Source organism: Scomber scombrus, chromosome 19, assembly GCF_963691925.1.
Source record: "Scomber scombrus chromosome 19, fScoSco1.1, whole genome shotgun sequence".
NCBI lineage: Eukaryota > Metazoa > Chordata > Actinopteri > Scombriformes > Scombridae > Scomber > Scomber scombrus.
This window is the reverse complement of record NC_084988.1, coordinates 10,545,239-10,569,075: the sequence shown is the minus strand read 5'-3', so window position 1 is coordinate 10,569,075 and position 23,837 is coordinate 10,545,239. Positions and strand designations below refer to the sequence as shown.

Here is a 23,837-nt window from a genome sequence, read left to right as displayed (position 1 = left end):
AGAAAATATTGAGAGATGGACTAACACATTGTTTGATCTTTTTATGGATTTTTTTACGAATAAGAAAAACACAAAACGACTCAAGCCTTATACTTTAATAGGATGACCTTTCATTCAGACAACACGGTCCTGAATACTCTGGTCCAAGTTGTGAGTACAGTATGCATGCACATCTGTGCGTGTGCACATACAGTATGTTGTGTTATCATGTCTGTGTGAGTGGGTAAACTGTATCCCACCCCTGAGCTTCAGCTCTCAAATCAAGGCCCCGAAAGTAAACAGTGCGCTGCCAGAGGACCTTGTTTATCAAATCTGCAATTGCACACATAGAGCAAAATGACCTACAATTACAAACCCAGCTAGAAATTAAGTTTTCAGTCAGCCATCCAGAAAAAGATCATAGGATATCCTGCTAAAGGGAATTCTTCAGTCGTTCTCCCCTCCTCCTTGTACCTTTTTCTTCAAAACCTTTGACACAGCTTTCTTCTGCTTCTTCAAGAGTTCCTCAGTTTTTGTAACAACCTTCGTATGTGTGTGTATCTACCATGTGTCCTGACACATGGAGGTTGAGTGTATACATATCACATCAGGGTCATACTGTAAAATGTCCTCCCAAAACAACCACAACAGGCTCATACTTCCAAAGACCAGAGCTTTGTTGGTACCAGCTTTGCCAGGATATTCCAACCACTCCTAAAACGTCAACCGTTCCAGCAAAAGCAATTACATGCTGCTGCCCCAAAAGCAAAGTGGAGAGGTTCTCTCTTTAAAGTGTGTAAAATTCCCTCCTAGTTTAATTATGTGGTCCTGGGTGGAACCTGGAGGCTACTCTCCACTCCTCTCTAACATAAGTGCATTTTCCATGGCATAAGCATACAACATATCGGTTCCCACAGAGAGATCGGAAGCACGGCAGATCCCAAAACCTGGGTTACAGCATTCCTGGATCTCTGAGCAGTGCAGTGACCTAATCGCCTGACCACCTACTGCTCCTTGCCAAATCCCAAGCAGCAGGCCAGACACCCCTGAGAGTAACATCCGACTACACCATGAAATATTACGTCAGGAGTGAGTCATCGGATACTGAGCCTTGGTTAGAACAGCTTTACATACTCACAAACACAGGAGCTTTACTCAGACTGGATTAAGCCAGTGAATAACCTGTATCACTGAAAGGAAACTTGTCATTTCTGGCAGCTGTATAATCAGTTAATACTGCTATAGAACATTTAATGAAGACTGCAAAAGACAAGCAAAAGGTTGGAGACTCTTTCTCTAATAACAAAACATTCTGTTATTGAAATATGTAAGTTTGTGGTTATTTAAAATCTATGAGCCATATTATAGAGTCAAAGGCTTTGGCCTAGATCATAACAAATAATCAGTGACTGAGTTTGAATGCAACAAAATATCATTGCACTGATTTAAAGCAGTTTAAAATCCTTTTTTACTCGCCTCATGGAGTGATAAACCTTCATACTGGATGTCATCAAGTCAATCACATGCATATTTTTTGGTAAATTGCAACGTGACAAAAGTCTCCCCTCTACTCTGCATCCAGCTGAGTTGTGAACTGTTGACACTACAAACAAATTCACTTTGACAAATATCCAAGACCCCCAGACCCCAAGTTTGATAAACAAATCGGACACTCCTAATTAATCAATTCATGTTGCTTTTATTAGTGTTTTGACATATCAGTCAAGCACATTATTAGTCAGTGAGTTGATTGCACAGCATCTGTAGAATACACATGGAGCAAGACCACGGCGTCCACTATAACTATATACAATTGATCATCAGATTCATGCTTTATTTGTGTTGTAACCATTTAATTTCACTGGTGTTGACAGTGTATTAATTGAGGTTAACTAAATACAACAGACAAAACCTTTCTATTAATTAATTACAGCTTGGGGTTAGCTGACTCTTTTCCATCATACTGATCCAGTCTGATAAAACTTTCCTAGCATTTTCCCCCAGATAAAACTTGCTCAGTTTTTGACTCCAGTCTCAGGTAATGACTTGGTAACAGTCAATAAAGGAGAAACCAAAAATCATCATTTTACCTTATTTTCTTTGTACCATCTATTCTACTTCCAATTTTCTGTTGCTATTGATATTGATCTTGACTGTTGCAATTGTCATAGTTTTGCAACCATAAATCAGGATGACCAAAGCAGGGTTGTGTGTAGGGTTAAGATACTGCTTTTAAAGAATTTGGCATGTACAGTTAGCCATTTTACAACCTACATTAGTAACCCAGCATGTTACTTCCAAGGCAAAGGAGCACATAAACTAACAAGATTACATTAGTTTGTGGGGGTATGTTAAAAAAAAACCTGTTTATGACTTTCATGTCTACCGTATTTAACCACAGTTGTGGATGATATCAAAGTTTATCAAGACGTTCATTTAACACACAGTGGTTAGTCCTTACCCCAAAAGCCTCCTCTAAGGAAAACATAAGCTTCCAAACACGGTAATGTTATAACAAAATAACAGTCAAGTTCTACAATACAAGATCAATGCTTCTTCTTTATATCCATGTCTTTTATTTAGATAATCAGCCAGTGAGGATGCTGCCTTTTTGTTGGAAACATTCAGCTTTAGCCCTTGCCTTTAGCATGATAAGTAGTATCTGTGGATAAATGCATTTACAGTATTGTTGTTTTAAAATATGTCTCCTGGAAACATTATAAATGCAGCTTTTTCAACCAATGAACTCAACAAACATTGGCTTAATTAGCTAGCTAAGAACATTGCATGAAATCTGCCAGTGTCAGTTTTCTAGCTAAAAATGAGAGGCCTTCCTTTGTCTACATCTGTCTGAAGACAAATATCAATTGTTTAAAAAAAATTAAATAATTTTAATTGTCAAATGTGCCACCATTATCATTCTAAATTGCATATATGCCATGTGAAAAAGTAAGAGAACAGGTGTAGTAGCAGTAACTAAGCGGGATGTGGCTTAGCTAGCAGTCAACTGATTTATATGATTGGCAAAACCCAGGAAAGTATGACTCAGGTTGGAAATTACCAGTGTTATCACTGACTCCAACATATTATTGCCAATTTAATGAGTCTAGGATTTTGTCTTTTTTTCTATTTCAACATACTCCTCTCCTCTCTTCGCCCATGGTTCGCCCACACAGAGATGTTAGCATATTCCAACTGCTTGGAATTCCTTCCTGCCGTCTTGGGAGCACACACTGCGTTTTAAAACTTGTTGGGCCCTTTCAAGTTTTATTTGAAAGTATGTAATTACATTCTTGAAGGAATAACAGGTCCCTGGAGTGATTTACATGCTGTATTAAATGTCATGGTTCGAAAATACACTGTTGACACTCAGCCATTTAAGAGCTTCTTGATAGCCTAAAATGCTAAGACAGCTTTGGCCAATAGAGACAGTGAAAATATAATATGAAGGGGTAGCAGGTTTGGAAATGAGGGTAGAGGTTCTGATCATACTGCACCTCTGTTAAATCTTGTGTTGATGTTTTATTTCACTGTGGTCTCTTGGGTTGGCTGTGCCTGGTCTGTTAAAGATGGTGTATGAGGTTAGACACTTTGCCACAGACAGAATTAAAAACAATAGATGACTGTCAATAATATTTGACACCTTTTCCTTCCTGTCCTTTCAGTCAGGGTCAGTTAAGGTGATGCATGATTACCTTTTTAGGGATTGTGACTTTATGAAAATTGGATTAGGATCATTTTGGAAAACGTCTACCTTTCCTTTATTGTGGCTAGTGAAAGTAAAATATGGAAACAGCTTGTTGCTGAATAGCAACTTTGTAAAGTAACTTCATAACCTGATTTTGAGACTATTACATAGTTTGATTGGTCTCAAAAGGAATTCCAGATATTCTATTTTGAGGCTCTGGTCACAGGACCTCTCAGAGCACTGTATCTGAGTCTACTGCATTGCATTTTATTTAATTATGTTCTATTCTGGTCGATTTCCATCCATTCAAGTCTAATCTATTTTTCTCTCGAGCACCAGAACATAACACTTGTGAGGTTCTCTATCACTAAGCAGCGCCACCACTGGAGAATTTATATGGCTGCCTCTTAGGTTGGCCTCTTAGGGACTGCAGTGTGGGTAAAGTCAATTCCCCTCTCAGATTAAAGGAGTATCTTCAAGTGCCAATCCAAATGGTGATAAAAAAGCTTTTTAATCCATTGAGAAAGTTTCCCGGTGTAACCTCCAGAGTCCCGGCATCAGGCGTTGCCCCACTCAGGCTGCATCTGGACAGTGTTGAAGCCAGAGTGTGTCTCCCTGCACCCTGAGAGAGGGAGAGAAAGGCCTAAAAAAGGCCCCCTCCGCCACTCACTTGACCAGCTCCTTTTGATAACATCTGGCAGGGGCAGGTTTGCACCAGCAACAAAAGGAGATGGAGGGACATTAAAGTCCTGTCACTCACTTGGCAGCCAGCAACCCCACATCATTTGCAGACTGAACCTCAATCGCATACGCTGGAGTGTCACTGATGATCTTTCTTTTAAAATGGGTCTAATGATATTCCCCAGCAAGTGTTATATAAGATGAAGGTTTGGCATGGCCACCTTTTATTCTGAACACATTTCCCATTATCTTATCGTTAAAATGTCTTATGCTGCTGATATACCCGCTTAGTCATTCAAAACATAACATTTCAGTACTGATGTATTTTTGACTATATAACAAGAGCAAATTTACAAGAAAACTTGAAAACTTCAACATTATTTGTAAAGGGAAATTTACAGTTTTTATCCAAATAGTGATATTTGTTGAGCAGAAGGGCCGGAAAAGATTTTGACCTATCTTTTGTTTTGGGGAGAAAGGGGAGTTGCAAGCAGTTGGAGGGGGCAAAATGTGAGTTTCAACACAACTCCCCCAGAAAGGCTCAGAACAATTCAACATCCATCCCTCTCCATTTTCTTTCTGTTTACTTCTAGGTTCATGAGTTTACATGCCAATTCCATTACAGGGATTAAAATAGTTTGTCCAATCCATCCTCAAACTCTGCTTCCCTTGTCTTTTCCCTCCCTTAACCCCTCACACCACTTACAGGCTTTCAGGTCCCAGAGCTGGGTTAGGGGATTACAGGACAAGCACGCTGCAGCTGAGCACCCAAAGAAACACAAGGCAGCTGTGTTGAAGAATGTTCCAATGAGAAGTCTGAGCATTAGTGAAAGCTAAGGTTTGATCAATGGCCGTGGCGCGTGTCTGCACTAGTGTTCACTTCACGGAGTGTCTGAAAGAGAAGAAAGAGAAAATGAGGGTGTGTTATGACATCAGGCTCGGGGTCTAAGCGGCCAGGGCACCTTTGAGCTGTGGCTGATTAAGGGCTGGTGTTAACAGGTGAGCGGCTCCGAGCAGGATTTAGTGACACAGGCACAGAGGTGAATTCACCCCATTCCAAATGGCCAAAGGCAAATGTCAAAGATAACTGTGCTCTGTGACTATAGTCAGCTACTCAATTGATGGCAGGGGAACTATTCAAAAGTTTACACTTTCCTAACAAATTATGCACATAAAAAAGGAAAAAGGGACTGCGTAGATGGTTAAAAGGCATGAGATACATGCCATTTTACAGTTTTTAATCTGATATTTTTGGAATCAATCTCCAGACGGTGGGATCAGACGTTCATATCTTAAGTGGTGAAATAAGTCAGTCAGTGGCTGCCTGTGGGTCTAAGCCACCCGCAGTTGGTAATCTCCCTCGGAACTGAAGGGGCTCATAAGGGCTAAGCCCGGTCAACACCTAGTAAGGGACATCCACAGCATATCTTCAAGTGCTCCCGGCAGCCAGGTTGGTAAAACATGACTGAGGCTTCTTATGCTGATGAAACAGGCCGCACTGCTAGATGTTCAATTGAATGTTGATTGTTAAATGATTGCAGCATTTCAGTGTATAACTTATTTAACAATTAGTGAAAGATACAGAATAAAGCCACTTTGGTACCTTACTTGACCCCCACAGTTTTAGTACTTTTACTTAAATATGTTATACCATAGGCTCTACAGAATATCAGTGTTATTAACACAGTTTTTCCCAAACTCAAGTTTTGTTTCAAGCACTGTACCCCAAGGGTACCCAGTATTACTCCCTTGTTTCCTATAGTCTTGTAATGCAATGAAGTACCAATAGGAATGGGTATATAAAAAGTATTATATTGGTATCTGATTAACATAATGAAATTTTTTTTTTTAAATTTATTGTAGGAGTCATTTCTTACTCCTGCCAAATACACATCCACCACAAAATGCTGCCATTGGTAGGGACAGACATATGAATGATATATTTTCACCCATATAACAAAAAAATCATAAAAACTTTGTTGCAAAATATACAATTTATATACAACTTATAACTTGATGAACTTACAATGTTTGTGTATTTTGTTTTACAAGATTATGGCACTTTTTTAACCATGTCCAACTGGATTATATGTAGTCTAAATGTTGGTTTCATATAAATTTGTATTTGTTTTCTTTTAGCACCTCATAACCCTTTGTATATAACACATTTTCATTTGTAAACAGAACTATAATCGTGTTTGTAATGCATATTAAAGAGGCTCTGTATCATGTAAAAAGCAAATTATACATCAGTTTATGTCCAGATCCGTGCATCTTACAACATACACATATTTTATCATTTCTGTCATAATGGCGGCCATTCTTGCCAAGCCAGATCACCTCCATCATGTTTGACAAACCCTCTTTTTTCCATCACGAGTACCTGTGTAGGTGTCTTATCTGTCCATAACAAATTGCGCTATGACTCTGTTATTTGTTTCGTTTTTTTTGCGTCACTGTTTTTGAGGCTTATCTGTAGTTTACATCATGTGGTCTAAGGTTATGCTGGTGTGGTCTTGTCTTGATGGTTGTTCCTTGTTGCATCTACAGTACATCATACTGACGTAATATCTCAACAGCTCATATATCTCAATAACATCACAGAAAGATCCCATATGTTATAACATTTACTCAATATAACTGTGACATTATAATGTTTCCCTGCACCAATATCCAGTTGTAAATGACATCAACATTTTTCATGTCACAAATGTGTAAACTAAAAATATCTTATTATAACATTTCAGTAATGCTAAACTGCAGTAATGTTCTATTCAAGGCACATGTTATTTGTAATATTAGCAGTGTCAGCATTGTTAAACTACCTACAATGACAAACACAACCCTACGAAATCACATTTTTTACAATAGTCCAATGCTAAACAATGCTGTAAACATGATATGATTCATATATCTGTATATAATTGCTAAAATGCCAGTAAACCAGGACATGTGTTGCTGTTGTGGAACCTTCATGGGTTTTCAATTTTAAAAAATAACACTAACTTGATACAGTGTTTTAATAAACTAGTGCAATATCAGGCAATTTAGTTTAGTTTGCTTTAGTTTATTTGCACAATAATGAAGATACAAATACATTCAAAGAAAAGACAGTATAATAATTCCTAACATTTTTATATGGTACTTGAAGAATTCCCATGCTATTTGTTAATATTTAGATTCATGTTTAGAGTAGGATTAGTTTCCCTACAAAAGTATAATAGGGAGAAGATTTCCACAAGTCATAGGCAACTCATTAATGTTTATTAAAAAAATAATAAATGACCAAGTATATAAACCTGGGGTACACAAAAAGCATTTTTACCTTTTTTAATATGCAACCATTGATGGATACTAATTGTTTTAATTTAAATAGTTAATAAGTCACTTGAGAGCAACATCCTGCATATTTATTTATTAATTAAGTCTGGAAATAAGAGTTTTATGATTGTCTGTATCAAATGCTTTGGTCAAATCTAAAAAAGACACCAAGCACATTTTGTATCATCTTAAACAGAAGAAATATTGTTAACAAGTAGCAACAGTGCTAGTTCAGCTGAGTATTTCTACCAACATTATTGGAATCACTTATTGGTCATTTTAAATTCATGTGGGATGATTAAAAAGATAAGAGATCAATAATGTAATCTATAATTTGCATAATGAAACTGATTCTTATTCTGTCATGTCCTTCGGCAGAATCTTTTTAATTCTCAATTACACCATGCTTACTTTAGCACTGGGTGGTTCAAAATTGCAAAGTGAAGGAAACTGACTTTAAATTAAATTAGAATTAAATTAAATCAGAACCTTTCATATTTGTGTAGTAATCAGTGGAAAGCATTTCTCACAAACAGAATTAAAGACCACTAAAAATGTCTGATAATCTTTTTCAACATCTTACCATTTTAAAACTTCATCCCATTGATTAAAAACTTGAAAGGCTCCATATTCTTTTTCAAAATTGTTGATATTTTTTTTCTCATGAGCGGTGTTTTTACATTTGAGATGCATATTTCCCTTGGTTTGAATTAATTGAAATACAGGGAAATGATCAGACTTATCAGACATCAATAATACTGATGTAATTTCAAAGTCCAGAAAATGGATTAAGATGTTATTAAGTGTAGCTGATGAACATGTTATTTTGGTTGGTTCATGAATCAAGGGATAAAAGTAGGTTGAATACAATACATTAAGAAAGTCAACCTTCAATTTTAAGAAAGTTAATGTTGACATTGCCAAATAACACACACATTTACATTCCTTACATATAATTTCCAGTGTATAATAAGGGGCATCAATAAAAGTGCTAATCAGATATAAGGGGCTGAGACTCTCTGGCATTATTGTTCATTTGTCATTGATTAAAACACTCTGAATGTGTATAAGGGCCAACTTTTTTTTTCTTCAGCAGGCCATAGGAGCTTAGGAGCCCTCACAAACTTGACTTGACGGCTTGCTCAGGGTAAACACAGCTCACAAACAAACAGAGGCTGATGTTGCTCATGATGACGTTTTTGGAAAATGATGGAAAAATCTTCCAAAGTATTTCAGATGTAGTTCAAAAACTAAGCTCAAGTGAAAAAGCAAATACAATAAAAAAATAAAAAAATAAATGTTTGGCTTTGGTAAATGATTAATTCAGTGGATCAACATTCTCTACAGCACATCCATGGCAACAGTCACTACAAATGGATAACCTCACAAAATGTCACACTCTGTAGAGGGACCAGACGAGGTTGTCCACTCCACCATCACTATTTGAACCCTTAGCCACAAAAATATGTCAAAATCAGTATCTGAACATTATAATCAGCATCACAACAAACAACATAATCCTCAACATGTGTCTCTATGCAGATGACATATAACAATTTCTACAAAATCCAAATTAATCAATGAATGAAGTTATCAAAATGATAAATAACCACTCTGACCTTTCTGACTATTTAATAAATTGGAACAAATTAACTGTTTTATAACTGTGCCAGAATTGTTGGAATGTTACTTTTCAGAGCCCCCCCCTTCTCCCTGATCACAGGCAATATCATATATCTAGGCATAAAAATATCCTCAAGACTGTCAGAATCATTCAATCTCAATTTCGTTCCTTTATTAAAAACAACAGATGATGACTTAAACCACTGGATGATGTCGCCATTATCTATCACAGGCTGAATCTCTACTGTAAAGATGATGATATTACCAAAAATCAATTACCTATTCACAATGACCCCAGACCCAAATGGTTCAACACAGTAGACACAATCATAATAAAAGAAATAGCAACCATGGATTTACCCCGCCTTCGCAACACAACAATAGCCACAACTCTGTCAGCCTGGTGGAAAGTCAATAAAATGACAAACTTCACAATGTCACCTATTTGACACAACCCATTTTCTTTATAGACACCAAATGGTAGGATATAATACTTTATAATCATACTTTACTTACTTTCCAACAGTTAATGCAAAAGTATGGCATTGGAGAGGTGAGATGCTTATAATACACTCAATTAAAATTCAATTCAAAATTATACAAACTTTTTTCCTCCATTGACTCCACTATGCATATTCCAATTAAAAAATGGAGAAAAGATGCTACCATCAGCACCAATAATGACTCCTGGACTGAAATATGCAAAACAAAACAACCCTCAACCTTCAAACCTTCCATCTTCACGTCCTTCACTTACACAAGACTAATTTCATACAAAGTCATTCACTGAAAACATATTAACATACAAGATGCAGATAATGGGACTTACCAGATCGGACATGAGCTAATTTACCTTTAACACAACTGACCAGTGCCTCCATGCAGTTTGGCTCTGCCCACCAGTACAACACTTCTGTAAAGAAATAACTAAAACAATATCACTGTTCTTTGGGTGCAGAATCCCCTTCTCTCTGTCACTAAACATACTAGGAGACTTGAACATACTTGACTCATCACAAAACAATCACAACACCTCTACTGGTAGCCCTAACCACTTTCAAGAAAACTATTTTACTAAATTTGAAAAACAGAAAACAACTCACCATCTCACAGTGGTTAACTCTTTTAACAAAACTGGTAACTCTGGAACAAAACTCAGCCCTCCAACAAAAACAATGTATATTCACATACGCATGCACACACATATACACTCTTTAAAGGCAGACATATAAGTCAAAACAAACTTACACAGACACAAGCACATTACATTGAAACTGCAAAAGAAGAACAGAATAAAGAATTCTTTGGCTTTTTTATTTTTTTTTTATTTTTGCCATTATTGATATTACTATTATTATTATTGTCACATAATGGTTTATTGGATTTTTTTCCTTCCCTCATTCGTTTCCATGTATTTATTTACTCATTCGCCGATTTTTTTTCCTACCATCCCTGTTTCTACTATTACTGCAACCACAAATGTCATTAATGATTTAAATACTTTTATTTCCAAATTCATTCCCCACAGCTGCTTCCATACAGCAATCATTCACCACACATCTTCTGCATACACATCTACAGTTAATCTCTCTTTTTCAGTATTCTACATGTTGTTAACCTGCATCCTCCACTGCTTTCCTATCCGTATGCCATTAAATAAAACAAACAAACAAACAAACAAAAAAAGATTAAACACAGACAGAGCACGTCATTAGCATGATTGCTCCCACCCATTACAACTTGAAAGTGAAAACATGAAATATGGATCCCACAAGAAAGGCTGCAAGTTAAATTGTGCATGACAGGGTCTCCATCAAAGAGTCAAAACACAAATGGTTTTAGTAATGGTGTTGAAATGAGACAATCACAGCTTGAGATCCAGCATCAAGAGTCATGCAGAAGGTATGCGCTAGTAGGTGAGAGGGCCTGAGTCACAAAGCACATCTTAAAAGCCACACAAACACACACACACGTGCATGCACAGATGCACACATACCATGACATTTATCTGCAACTTTTGCATATCTCTTGCAAATGGATTCATCCTTCAGGTCCGGCAGTCAAGAGCTAAATAGTGCTAAAGGCTTTCCAACCAAAGTTTAAATCTAGCCTACCAATAATGATTGACAAAACAGTTTGATTTAAATGGGCCCACTGTGCAAACAACATGGAGTAAGATTACAAAAGTAAAGGTAACAAAAAATGTCCCAAATGTTTCCAAGTTAGATCACTGTTCTGTCCCAGTCAGCATGGCCTCACAGTTCTGAAACAACCGCAGGAAGAGAACCAGAGCGATCAGGAGCAGATTTAAAGCATTCAAGAATCACTGAGGCTAATATATCTCTATGTTGCAGACATAACAGTGTCTCAGACTGATAAACCTTCTGGTTCAGGAAGTTTAGGATAATTTTGGTAGAAAATGTTTGGCATAAATTCACTTCACTTTGGAAATTAAGCTTTTTTCAACCAAATCTGGCTGACTACCACATTTTGCAGACATTTCAATCATTATCTCAGAGTAAATCCTACCGTTATGACGATAACACATTACTCGGTATGCAGTTTATCAGATAACTAATCCACTTTAGTAGTACGGAAATCCCCAAGAACATGGAAGCTTGACAAAGTCTCATATTGTATCTAAAGACAATAAAATGCTGCCCAAAGCAAATCAGTAAGCATTTTATCAGGTAGGGATTAACTATTGTAAAGTGCAGTGAGTAAACATGGCTGTGACAATAACAAAGAGATTCTTAAAACCTTGCACCTAAATCATTTCTGTGCAGAGAAAGTCATTATTGAACATGTGGATACACTGACTGTAAACTGTTTGAGACACAGTAAGAGGATGTCACACTTATGCAGAAAAAAGGTAAAAAGGTATTTTGAGTATGATAAGTAAAAGAGCAAGTTTCTTCCAAAGACAATAAATTGTGTGACATTAGTTTGTTGTGTTGGCAGCACAAAACAGAGCTGCAATGGCTATTTTAAAATATCTAAATGTTGTAATGCTTCAGGCTGTTGATCATTAGATATAAATAGGAGCAGAAAGTAATGGTTCCATTTTTCAGACATGTTTAGGGAATTCACATTTCTCTTTCTTTCTGGGCAGCAATACGGTCAAACAATAATTGCATCAAACAGGAAATTACCTGAGAAAAGTTTTTGAAAAGTGTGGAGAATATTACAAATGCAGCAATATTATAAAAAATGATGGTTATTGTGAGTATGTGTGGTTGTGATTTTCTGTATATTCAATTTATGATATATATGATATATGACCTATCTTATTGAGTTTATCGTTTTTAGATGTTTTCATGAACAGATTAGCATGTGTGTGAGTAGCTCAGTTAAGTGTCAAACAAATATTTTAAAAATGATAAAATAATTGTTTTTAACAGCTCCATATGTACAATGTGAGTCATTCCAAAGATATTTTAAGACACTGGTTCCCTGTGGGGTTGGGGGGGGGGTTCCATTGTAACCTGTGTAGCTGCAAAACTCTTCTCAAATGGGATTCAAGAAGAAAATCTTTTATCAAAAGGTTTCAACTAATGGGCGACCAATATTTGGGACATTACCCCCCTAAATTTCCTCACACTAATATAATCCAGATGACTAGTTGAACTCGATAAACACAGAAGCCTATTGAGTGTAAAGGATGGAAAACACTTTTGATCCTCCCTGTTTTTATATTAGTGACAGTAAGCGACGAACTATCAGAGGTTCCATTAACACTCATACTGACCTTTATAGGGACCACATCTCTAAATAAACGGCTCCAAATCTGCTTCAGGGTAAAATAAAAGAATATGGATTTTTTTATTTTGCGAAAAATATTTAATTGTATACTTTATTTTTGCACTAATATTCAGCAGAGGCTGTGGCATATAAATTGTCAGCGATTGTGATCAATTAGAACTAGGTCAACAAATGCCGTACTTATAGAGCAAATCCACACGTGTTATTTTTTTTCTTTTGATATCTCACATTTTTATTCGTTTCTCGTTTAAACCTAAATCAACCCTTACATTTCTATTCCTTGAATGCCTCTTAAATTATATGCAGACCAGTTGTTTACGTCTGCATGAGTCTTTTTTTTTTAATTTAGAGTACCACGACGTGACCTAGCAGTGAGTAGTTTACTGTCAGGATCTCGGCATTTAAATGCAGATTCAAACGACTGAGTATTTTGTTGTTATTCAGAGTCAAATTATAAAGTTTCACGCAATTAAAAGGAAAATACTGCGTGGAATGAGCTCTCTTTATTTAAAGTGGAGGAGGAGAGAAGGGGGGTTATCCAAGGTGTTTGAGACAGATGAGGGAGGTGGGGGTCGGGGAGGGAGGAGGAGGCAGGGAGGGTAAATTGGGCGGACACATAAAAACTGCAAGGGGCCATAGATGCTGGATCATTTGGAAAGTCTGCACGTCCTGCGCACCGCCCGCTTTCACGAACTGTATTAGAGACGGATAGGAAACTCTGCTGCAGACTCCGAGCGCCGGCCTTCACTCCAACCCTGTCTCCTCTTGGCCGTTTAGAGGTGTCGATAAGGGATTAATGAGCTAAAAAGGCACACAGCTTCTCCTTTAAGGCTCATTTCGGCGTTTTTCGGTTTTACGCCTGGACTGCCTCACACCTTCCCTTTCATATTCACTTAATTCGTGGATACCTGTACCTCTACTGATGGTAAGCGCTCCTTTATTGGCACTGACACATTTGCACGTAACAGATTCAGTTGTGCAGCTTTTAGAAACCGAACCTTTTGAATCATATAGGAGGGAATGACGTTGATACTTGTGACTTTTAGTTTTGGGGATTTGGTGTTTGTGCGTGTTCGACTGACTTCACTGAGAGTTTAGACATCGTTACTGGTTGAACTGTGGACGCATACATTCACATAAAACGGAACAGACTGCCTCATTGCCGCAGTAACTGAGATAAATAGAAATAAAAGTGTACTTTTTGTGCTCATAGCGCAAAGATCCTGGTGGAACACGAAGGGTGGTAAAGTCTTTAATACCCAAGAGTTGAACAGTTACAAACCAACATAGTGAGGTCATTTCACAACAGAGCGTCCAATTGCTCTGCGCTTCTTAAAGTTAAAATATTTACATTATTCACAATAATGTGAATATTTCCAAAATTTAGCACCGATTTCGCCCGATTGGACACCTGTATCTGCTTCACCGTATGCGTAAAGTGAAAGATGGAGATGACACATCACTGAATTTATGCCAGAGTTGGAAAAAATATTTTTTAAGATTACATTTAAACCACATTATTAATTTCTGTTTCACATATTAGTTTGTAGTCACTCGTGCGTAATTGCGCATTTTAAATACCACAATTATATTAAGTTATGACAAAGTCTGATAAAACATTCAAAGTTAAACACATTAACGTGTCATAAAGTTACAGTAGGTGTAAGTTCGGGTAGGAATTACACATCAGTATTGTAAATTCAAGGATTCAGTAGCCTGTTTACTCAATTAAATAATTTATTGTAATGTAAATTTGTATCAATTAATACCGAAAAGCTGCAGCAGAGAAACCATTTTGCGGCCTGCGGGCGCATGGCGTCCTTGGCACACACCTTTACTTTTCAACTCAAATTTCGCTGCAATCGTGCAGGAAAACCGACTCGTCAAGTCTCGAGAGCGAAAGCATTTATTCAGGCTATTTATACATTTCTATATCACGTGCGTAAGAGAGCCCATTTCTCTTGCTTGTTTCAGGAAAAGTGTTGGCACATGTGTTGACTTGTTCCTGCTCCTGTGTTTTACATTTGTGTTATTACAAACTGTTACGCAAATCAGCTGAGAGCATCTGACATCACCACAGCGATTATTTGTCGTCACGTTTTAATTTCGAAATTAGTCATCTCATAAAAAAAGTTCTGCAGCTCATCATTTATCTGACTTCTAACTTTTCAGAAAATACAGCTAAAACCATTAACCTCGTTTTAGTGATCTCACTGACTGTGAATGTTCTTACTGTTGAACTGCTCACTGGGAGCAAATAAATTCCAAAACCTACACTGTTCAGCAACAGGAGACATTACAGGTCCCTATTTTATTTCTTTCAACACAGATGAGGATCCTGCATTTTGTTGGGCACACTGACTCAGTGTAGCCCCAGTTATTATTTAAACTACTTTCAGCTTTAGTTTAAATCCAGTTATTATCAGGAAGGTAAACAAACCATTAAAATTCCTTTGTTAAAATAGGATATTGTTTGAATGTAGCATTTTTTCCCTTGTAGTGTGGAGTAGCTCTTAGAATCGAAAATTCACATCATGATAAACTGTATATAATCTAAGGTTGTGTTGACACTGAGCAGAAACAGATACCTAAACAAAATATAGTAGTTGACTACAAAACACAATCCCCATGACTTTAAATATGTTTGTAAACTGATTGCTGTCATCTAAAATGATAAAATCAGGCCAGAGATTTGGCTGTTCCCGTGGTAACCTGCTGCCCTTCTCCCTCACTCCCTCCCTCCCTCCCTCCCTCCCGTCTTCCCTCCCACCATCACTGTCAAATTCCTCAGGAAACACATCTGAAGAGCCATGTGCATAGTCTGATCACATTATCTCTGGTCAGAGAAGGAGAGAGCGAGAGTGGCCAAGGGGGATTGAGCAAAGCCAAGGGCAGTTGACTGCTCTGGCCTAATTGCACCCTGGTCTGCATTTGCTGTTGCAAAATACTGTATGTTTTTGTCTTCTGCTCAGTTCAAATATCTTCTGAATTTGAAGCTTCTTAGAATGCTTTACAATCTGGAAAGCTCCACTGTTGAATCTAGAGGAGTACATATGATTACAAGTTGCTCTTAAATGTGGTGCAAAATCTTTAAAAAAAATGAACCAAGTTTTGTCTAAAAACTAGCACGTTATACTTTTTTTGTCCCCACTGGTGAAAACAGGCAAGCAAACATAAGCACAAATGACTTTTTCCAGAGTTGAAAGTTACTCCCTGTCTGTCTTACATCTTCTTTCATCATCGTCGCACCACTTTGAGTGTCTGTCTGTTTTAGCCTGCAGCTTTGTCAGTGGCTGGTTACAGTTACAAGATGTTCTGTATGGTCAGTGTTTTTGAGTGCTATGAATCCCTGTAATCATGGGAGAGGCCCTCTCTGTACAATGAACGTTTGTTGTCAGAGATGTGCACACACACACTCGCTCACTCACGCTCACACACACACACGTTATCCCCCCCACCCCATGGGTAATAGAGCTGATCATGTTCTGAACCCTCCTCTCTCTTTGCCACAGTTCTCACGAACATACAAGCACTGGCACACACTCGTGCACATGTACAGACACACATGCATGCACGCCATTTAGCTCATGCACACACACGCACACGCACACACACACACATTGCACATCACCCTTTCTTCACACACACTGGATCTAGTGTCATGACCGAGAAAGGGGGGGTCAATCAGAGGTCAAAGTCTAATGCTGTTAGGAAAAAGATCCTTGATTGCATGTACAGTGAGCCATGCAGGGGCCAAGATAATCACACAGATATGAACCCAGACATGCTTACACACACACAAAACACACAAGCTGTATGTAACACATACACACACAGTGTTCCTGTTAATGTGCATCCTCACTGTGTAGTAATGCTTGGGTGCTCTCCAGTGGAACAGGGTCCAAATGATGACCAAAGACCTACGTTGCTCTGGAGCACTGAGTTGAAATTACTGCTCCATGATACTGTTGTTGTGGTCACTCTGTCACAAATTCAGTAACTTTATTAGTATGATTCAGCAGCATTTAGCACATTAACTGACGTGTGAAAAATTATATCATCAGAGCCACGTTGCTGCACTTGTTAAACTTGACTGAGGAGAATTAGACTGAAGGTTGTCAGGATTTTTCTTTTTTTAAGGGGTAGTTTCAAGATTTCTGTTGGGGTGACTGTCTCTAAAATGTCCATATTTTAATAAAAGTAGTCTTCTGTAGCATATACCAAAAAAATATCTTTGAATTTGTGAACCAAACACACCACTACTGAATGTACAACTCCTCTACTGATGACAGTGGTGTCAAAGTGCAGAAGGCCTGTCATCAGTGTCACTGCAACCGGTGTGATCCCAGAAGTGGGGAAGCGTTACTAAGAGATGAAGCCCTTTTGAGATGGATGTAATTAGTTCTTTGGCTGAGATGGGTGATCAGTCATTTGGGGAGGGGGGAGGGGGGGGGGTGGATAAAGGTTGAGTGAGTTCACTTGTAGCCGGTTTCTGTAAGCAAAGAGCCCTCTTGTTTTGGATATAGATTTTACCACTCTTGATCAAAGTGGTGTTATCAGCTCTTTGGTCTATGTGTGAACATGAGAGGACAGTTTTATTTTTTTTAAGCTGAGGTTGGCATGTGTCAAATGTTTTTTGCCCTTGGACAACAAGTTGCCATTGTTGCAAAGCATGAAAGCTGATTTTCTGAATGGGTATCTGGCAGATTTCTGCAATAGATGTTATAATTTAATAAAGTGTGTTTTCTGTGTAAAGGATCTGCTGTCTGTGTTGTGGCACATACCTCCTTACATTCCAGTTACAGTAAATAGCTAGCTTAGCCCATGAGCCAAAATGATAAGCCTTAAAGAGACACTGGGTCTCTCTCTTACCCACAAACACACATGCTGACACAGATATACACACATTTCCTCTACTGCTCTTTAAGTAAATACCATGTAACAACCTCAAGTGTTTGCAACTGCATTCAGTTTATACTTTCCCTGTGTTTTTTATCTGTATCTTTCAGGAACAGGGTCACTCCAACGTTCTCCTGCAGCCACCCAACACCACCTAACATTTCCTGGAAGAACGTGTCCATTGCCTGCTCCCAACAAACATGGACTGTTTTCCCATGCTTTATTTTCTGTCGGTAAGTAAGTGGACCATGCCATTTCAATTTGTGGCATGTGACACATTGCCGCACACATTCTCTTTCCTCTCTGTCTACTGAATGACTGATTTACTGGCATTTATCCAGACTTGAACTGAAAGTCACCATGGGGAGTTGGGTAAGGCATTTGTATATGGGAGACATTTTTCAGTCGCAAAAATCTTGTTAAATGTGTGGCGTATACATTCATACATGAGCTTGCCTCATGGCTTGTTGGAGCAGACTGTGAGGGACCGCGGCTCCTTATCGAGTTAAGAATTTGCTGTGACCCCGGGGCTGCCTCTTTTATTTGTCTAATCATAGTGGAGGAGGGAGGAGATGAGGGGGGAGGGAAGGAGTGAAGCCTGGCCATCAGATTCCATTCAAAAAGTTGGGTTCTTGAACCAGCTGTTTACCTTTGGAGGATGTCGCCAAAGATAAACTGCAAGTGGTCTATCTGATCGGGGCCTGCTTTGCTGTAAACAAGGCAGACTGAACTATTAAAAACAATTAGAGTCTGCCCACAGCGGAAACAGTTACAGGTTTTTAAGAGGGTGTTTTTGAACAGGTGAAGACAGAAAATAAGTAGACAAATCTTTTATGTCTGCAAAAATGGAGACCTTTCTCATTCTTCCCTGTGTTTCATTTTCTAAATTTTCCTCTCTGCTCTGTTCAGTCCTGTCCTAATTTTTTTATCTCTCTGTGCAATCTGCTGCTCTCCTCAGAGACATCATGATTCCTGGTAATCGAATGCTGATGGTCATTTTAATATGCCAAGTCCTGCTGGGAGAGAGCAACCATGCTAGTCTGATACCTGAAGAAGGGAAAAAGAAAGTACCAGGCCTGCAGGGTCGTTCGGCCGCTCAGAGCCATGAACTGCTGCGGGACTTCGAGGCCACGCTGCTGCACATGTTTGGCCTCAAGAGGCGGCCGCGGCCCAGCCGCTCGGCCACTGTGCCTCGCTACCTGCTGGACCTCTATCGGCTACAGTCGGGGGAGGCTGAGGAGGCTGGAGTGCATGACATCTCTTTTGAGTACCCGGAGAGGTCAGCCAGCCGAGCCAACACTGTGAGGGGTTTCCATCATGAAGGTAAGGAAAAATGGAGGATGTTAGCATCATATGTAGTAGGGAGGAAATAAATAGGAGAGAGAGCGATGATTAATGTATTATGTCAGTGCAGAAACATTACAGCAATAATTTTTGTAGCACTGCATTTCATTAGCATGGGCGAGGACTGCTATTCAGGGTAAAAAAAAATCCTTCATCCCTTGAAAAAATGATTGTAAGGCAGCTCCACCCATCTTACCATAACCAAAGAATCTAAGGATGTGGTCACCAAACACTGTCTAAAGAGGGGCAAAAAATTCTGCTAGACAAGCTCTCAAGAGCCTCATTTGACAAAACTCTGCGTGTTTAGTTAGCAGCTAAAGGGAAAGCATACCTTCATATTACTGACTTACACTTCTCACCCCACCCAACAGAACATGGCTTAAAAAAGCCCAGTCTTGGCCTGGAATTGGAGTGTGCTCCTCTCTCATGTCTCCGGTTTATATGGAGGGCTCTTTTAGAAGGACCTTCCTCAACGTGCAATTATCTTTAATGCTACTCTGCAGCCTTCTAAATAAAGCCCCTACTGCCAACAATGTGGGTGCTGAGAGCAGACACTGCAGCTCTCTGGATAGATGGAAAAACAGTCTCAGAGGCTGGTGTGATAGAAGGACTGGTACGTAGAGCAGTTTCTGCTTATTGTGACTTGGATCTGCTTAGTTTTAGCGGCAATGGCAGAGGTTTCAATTAAGCTCGGAGAAACTCCAGGTTGACTGATCTGCTAAATGTAAATAAAGGCTGGAAATCTAGTCTGAAATATGTTGTGGAAATGCTTAAAAAACATTTTCAGACAGAGATGATGTACCAGATTTAGCAAGTGAGGAAGAGAGCGTGTAGCGTGGTGAACGTAGAAACCGGGGAGCTTTAGGGCTACAGAACATGTCTGCCCTTAGGAGTGAGGAAGAAGGGATGAGTCAGCCTTATTGCAGCTTGTCAATCACACTGCTTGCAGTAGCACACACCAACACACACTAACACGGCAGCGTACCACAGCTAGTCAGGAAGAAAGAGCACCGCTGCTGGAGCAGGAACTTCTGCTTGTGATGCAACGTGTGTGTGTAAATGCATGTGTGTCTCTATGAGTTCCTACTGCTCTCTACAAGCATTTACCCTTCTTCTTTTTTTGCTAAACTATGTTAATAATACGCTTCGAGGCCTTTTGAGTGGGAGTGCTCCCTTTCATGGAAGCACCATTGTATGATAGTGTGATTCATTTGACTGATCTGTCCAAAACACAGTGAGGTACTGCATCAGATGAACAGTTGGGTGAGAAGAAAAGTTTTACTGACAGGATAAATCATGTAACTGTCTATCTTAATGGATTTATTGGTTTTGTGTAACAAGTGATACCTCCTTGTTTTTCATTCATTTTAAATTACTTTGTGCATTAAACTACAAAGCAGACAGGTTACACGAGAGGTTGTGTGTGTGCACATTTCCGATTTTGAATAAGCTTTGGTTGAGGATTTGAATGCACCGCATTCCCTCGCTAGACCTTCTTTCCCATGGGATTCAGATGAATGAGATTCTACCGTATTGTCTGACTGCTTAATGATTATTCATGATGAAAATGATAAATGTCTTAAGTGAACAAACTGCAGAGCTAATCAAAAACACAGCAGGTTTTAATAATGAGAACCACCTGGGTAAGATTAGGGCCTGGGTGTGAAATAACAGGGGTGGATTGAGCAGGAAAATAGTAGACACAACATTCCTTTCCCCAACAATGGTGATCTTGCCAGAAATCTGCAGACTGAGCGTGGAACAGGGAGCCTCCACTGTGTTTATACTGTAGCTGTGGTACGTTAATCACCACCCTCCTTGTAATGCGTGTTTCAGCAAAGTGCTTAGAGAAAGGCATTGAGAGAAGTACAGGATAATCCTTATAGATAGATAAGGAAGTGTGGGTGATGTATATTTACATTCTTGGATACCTTAAAGTTCTTGAAAAGTGAGCACATACATTCCTTTGTGTCAATTAAGCCATGTGGAGTGTGAGGTGTGTGGTTATATCAGCTCAAAGCAGTGTTTCATAGTTATATCTGCTGGTATCGTCAGAATCTTTGGGGGCTAAAGAACATATATTGTGTCTTCATGGAAAAATCTGTATCTGCATTTTTTAAACTCAGAAGTTGTTTATCTGAAGCAAATTTGTCAGTTTACATTTTACACATTGCATTAGTTTATCTTGCACATTATTAGCAATATGTAACTATAAAGTGTCCTCTTGCTCATTTTCAGAGCACATGGAAAGGGTGCATGAGCTGGATGATGGAGAAACCAAGCCCCTTCGCTTCCTGTTCAACCTCAGCAGCATTCCAGAGGACGAGCTGCTCTCTTCTGCCGAACTGAGGCTCTACCGTCATCAGATAGATGAGGCCATCACTGATGCCCTCTCAGATGACCATGGGCTTCACCGGATAAACGTGTACGAGGTGTTAAAGCCCCCGCGGCCTGGGCAGCTAATCACACAACTCCTGGACACACGACTTGTGCACCACAACATGTCACGCTGGGAGAGCTTTGATGTCAGCCCTGCCGTGCTGCGCTGGACTCGTGAACGCCTCCCCAATTACGGGCTGGCTGTGGAGGTTATACACCTCAACCAGACGCCGCGCCACCAGGGCCGACATGTCCGCATCAGCCGTTCACTACACCAGGAGCCTGGCGAAGACTGGGAGCAGCTACGTCCCCTCCTGGTTACCTTTGGCCATGATGGGAAGGGTCATCCGCTGACCCGCCGGACCAAGCGCAGCCCCAAGCAACGGGGCCGCAAGCGTAACCGCAACTGTCGGCGCCACGCACTGTACGTAGACTTCAGCGATGTAGGCTGGAATGACTGGATAGTGGCGCCCCCTGGTTACCAGGCCTATTACTGCCATGGGGAATGCCCCTTTCCTCTGGCCGATCATCTGAACTCAACCAACCATGCCATTGTTCAGACACTGGTGAACTCTGTGAACAACAACATTCCCAAGGCCTGCTGTGTGCCAACAGAGCTCAGCGCCATCTCCATGCTCTACCTAGATGAACATGACAAGGTGGTCCTAAAAAACTACCAAGAAATGGTAGTGGAGGGCTGCGGCTGCCGCTAACACACACACACACACTAACTAGAACTTGGACTTGGACTGGCGACATGAAAAAATAAACATGGACGCTAAAACAAATCAGAAGGTCTACTCCCAAAAATGTTCACTTGGACCCTTATTTATAACGTTTATGTTGAGGTGTATGTTTGTCTCACTTTTTTTGTTTCTTTGACAATATCATATATTTTGACAAAATATATATATTTATATCTACATATTAAAAATAAATTGAGTCCTTATTTTAAACATAAAAAAGCTGTACAACTTTTCATAATGTACATTAGATTGTATAAGTTTTTTTATTGAGAAAATAGTAAAAAACAATCTAAAAAGTAAAAAGTTTATTTACTGGTAATATTTATTGCTTTCATATTATATACATTTTGGAGAAAAATAAAAACATGAATTGCTTCCAATAATACATTCAAGCAGATCACAAGATGCACCCTTTGTGTATTTGCATAAATTTGAGCACTGCGTGAATTTGTCACAACACTGATTTTTTTTAATGAATCAGTTGAAATAATCAAAAATGTACATTGACTTTAATTAACCTCTTCACATTGGTATTAAACAGATTATTTGAGTAAGCCCCTTAAAAGAAAATCAGTCCTACCTTTTTGTAAATTATCTGTAAAAACTATAAAGGGGTTGTAGAAATAAAAGTTGACAGTAAATCTCTATTACTGTTTTAACATGAATTTGGATTTAAATTCTAAGGCTGATACTTATCCTGGTGGCCTTTCAAGCATGTTTAAATCACTTTTTAGCTTAAAGGAAAAAAAGCAGAGAAATCTTTCTGACGCCCTGTCTTTCCCAAATAAAAGAATGTTTGCTTTATTATTTGACATCTCACCAACTTTGAATGATTCACACTTCACCAAAGAAAGACAAATAGTGGAAATGATCGCCCTGTGGTAATGGAATTTCTCAATTTTCATCCTCTTTTCAAGGACAGTTGTTGCTACATAAATGGTATGCCATTTCAAAGATACAGGGCCTTTGGTGAGGGTCTTATTGTTCTCAGATTTCACTTTTATGTCAATTAGGCTAACATGTGGTGGTTGGACACTCGCTAATCCAATTGCAGCTGGGGCGGGTTGTTGAGTCTGACAGTGTGAGAGTGATTCTATTGTTCTTGACGTCCCCACATTGGGGGCATGATTGTGGCCGATGCGTCCTGCCCTGATACAAGGCGGCTGAGTCCTCAGAAGAATCAAAGGTTAGACGCTCTGTCTCCTGCCTTTGTCTTCAGCGGCTCATGCCGACAGAGCAAAGACGCCTGTCTCCAACCTGTGCCCCATCACACAATAGGCTTCTACATCACTTATTTACAAGCTGACGGCTGGCCCAAATTATATGATAATGTTTAGAGAGAGCGACTCCTTTGAACTGTGGGGGGACGTTGGCTGTGCATTGTTTCGCAGCGAGTGCCCTGTACATCAGCATGT

At 39.1% G+C, this 23,837-nt stretch overlaps 1 protein-coding gene across 2 annotated transcripts; it reads left to right on the top strand.

Moving 5' to 3' along the window:
• Positions 1-13,722: 13,722 nt before the first annotated feature.
• bmp4 (bone morphogenetic protein 4) lies at positions 13,723-23,337 on the top strand. Of its 2 annotated transcripts, XM_062439860.1 has the most exons (4): positions 13,723-13,979; positions 18,064-18,186; positions 18,912-19,276; positions 21,536-23,337. In XM_062439860.1, the coding sequence occupies exons 3-4, from the start codon at positions 18,919-18,921 to the stop codon at positions 22,387-22,389; spliced, it is 1,212 nt and encodes a 403-aa protein (XP_062295844.1). In that variant the 5' UTR covers positions 13,723-13,979; positions 18,064-18,186; positions 18,912-18,918; the 3' UTR covers positions 22,390-23,337. The 2 variants fall into 2 exon arrangements, with proteins under 2 accessions (XP_062295844.1, XP_062295845.1); XM_062439861.1 differs by lacking the exon at positions 13,723-13,979 and having other exon boundaries at positions 18,060-18,186.
• Positions 23,338-23,837: the final 500 nt, after the last annotated feature.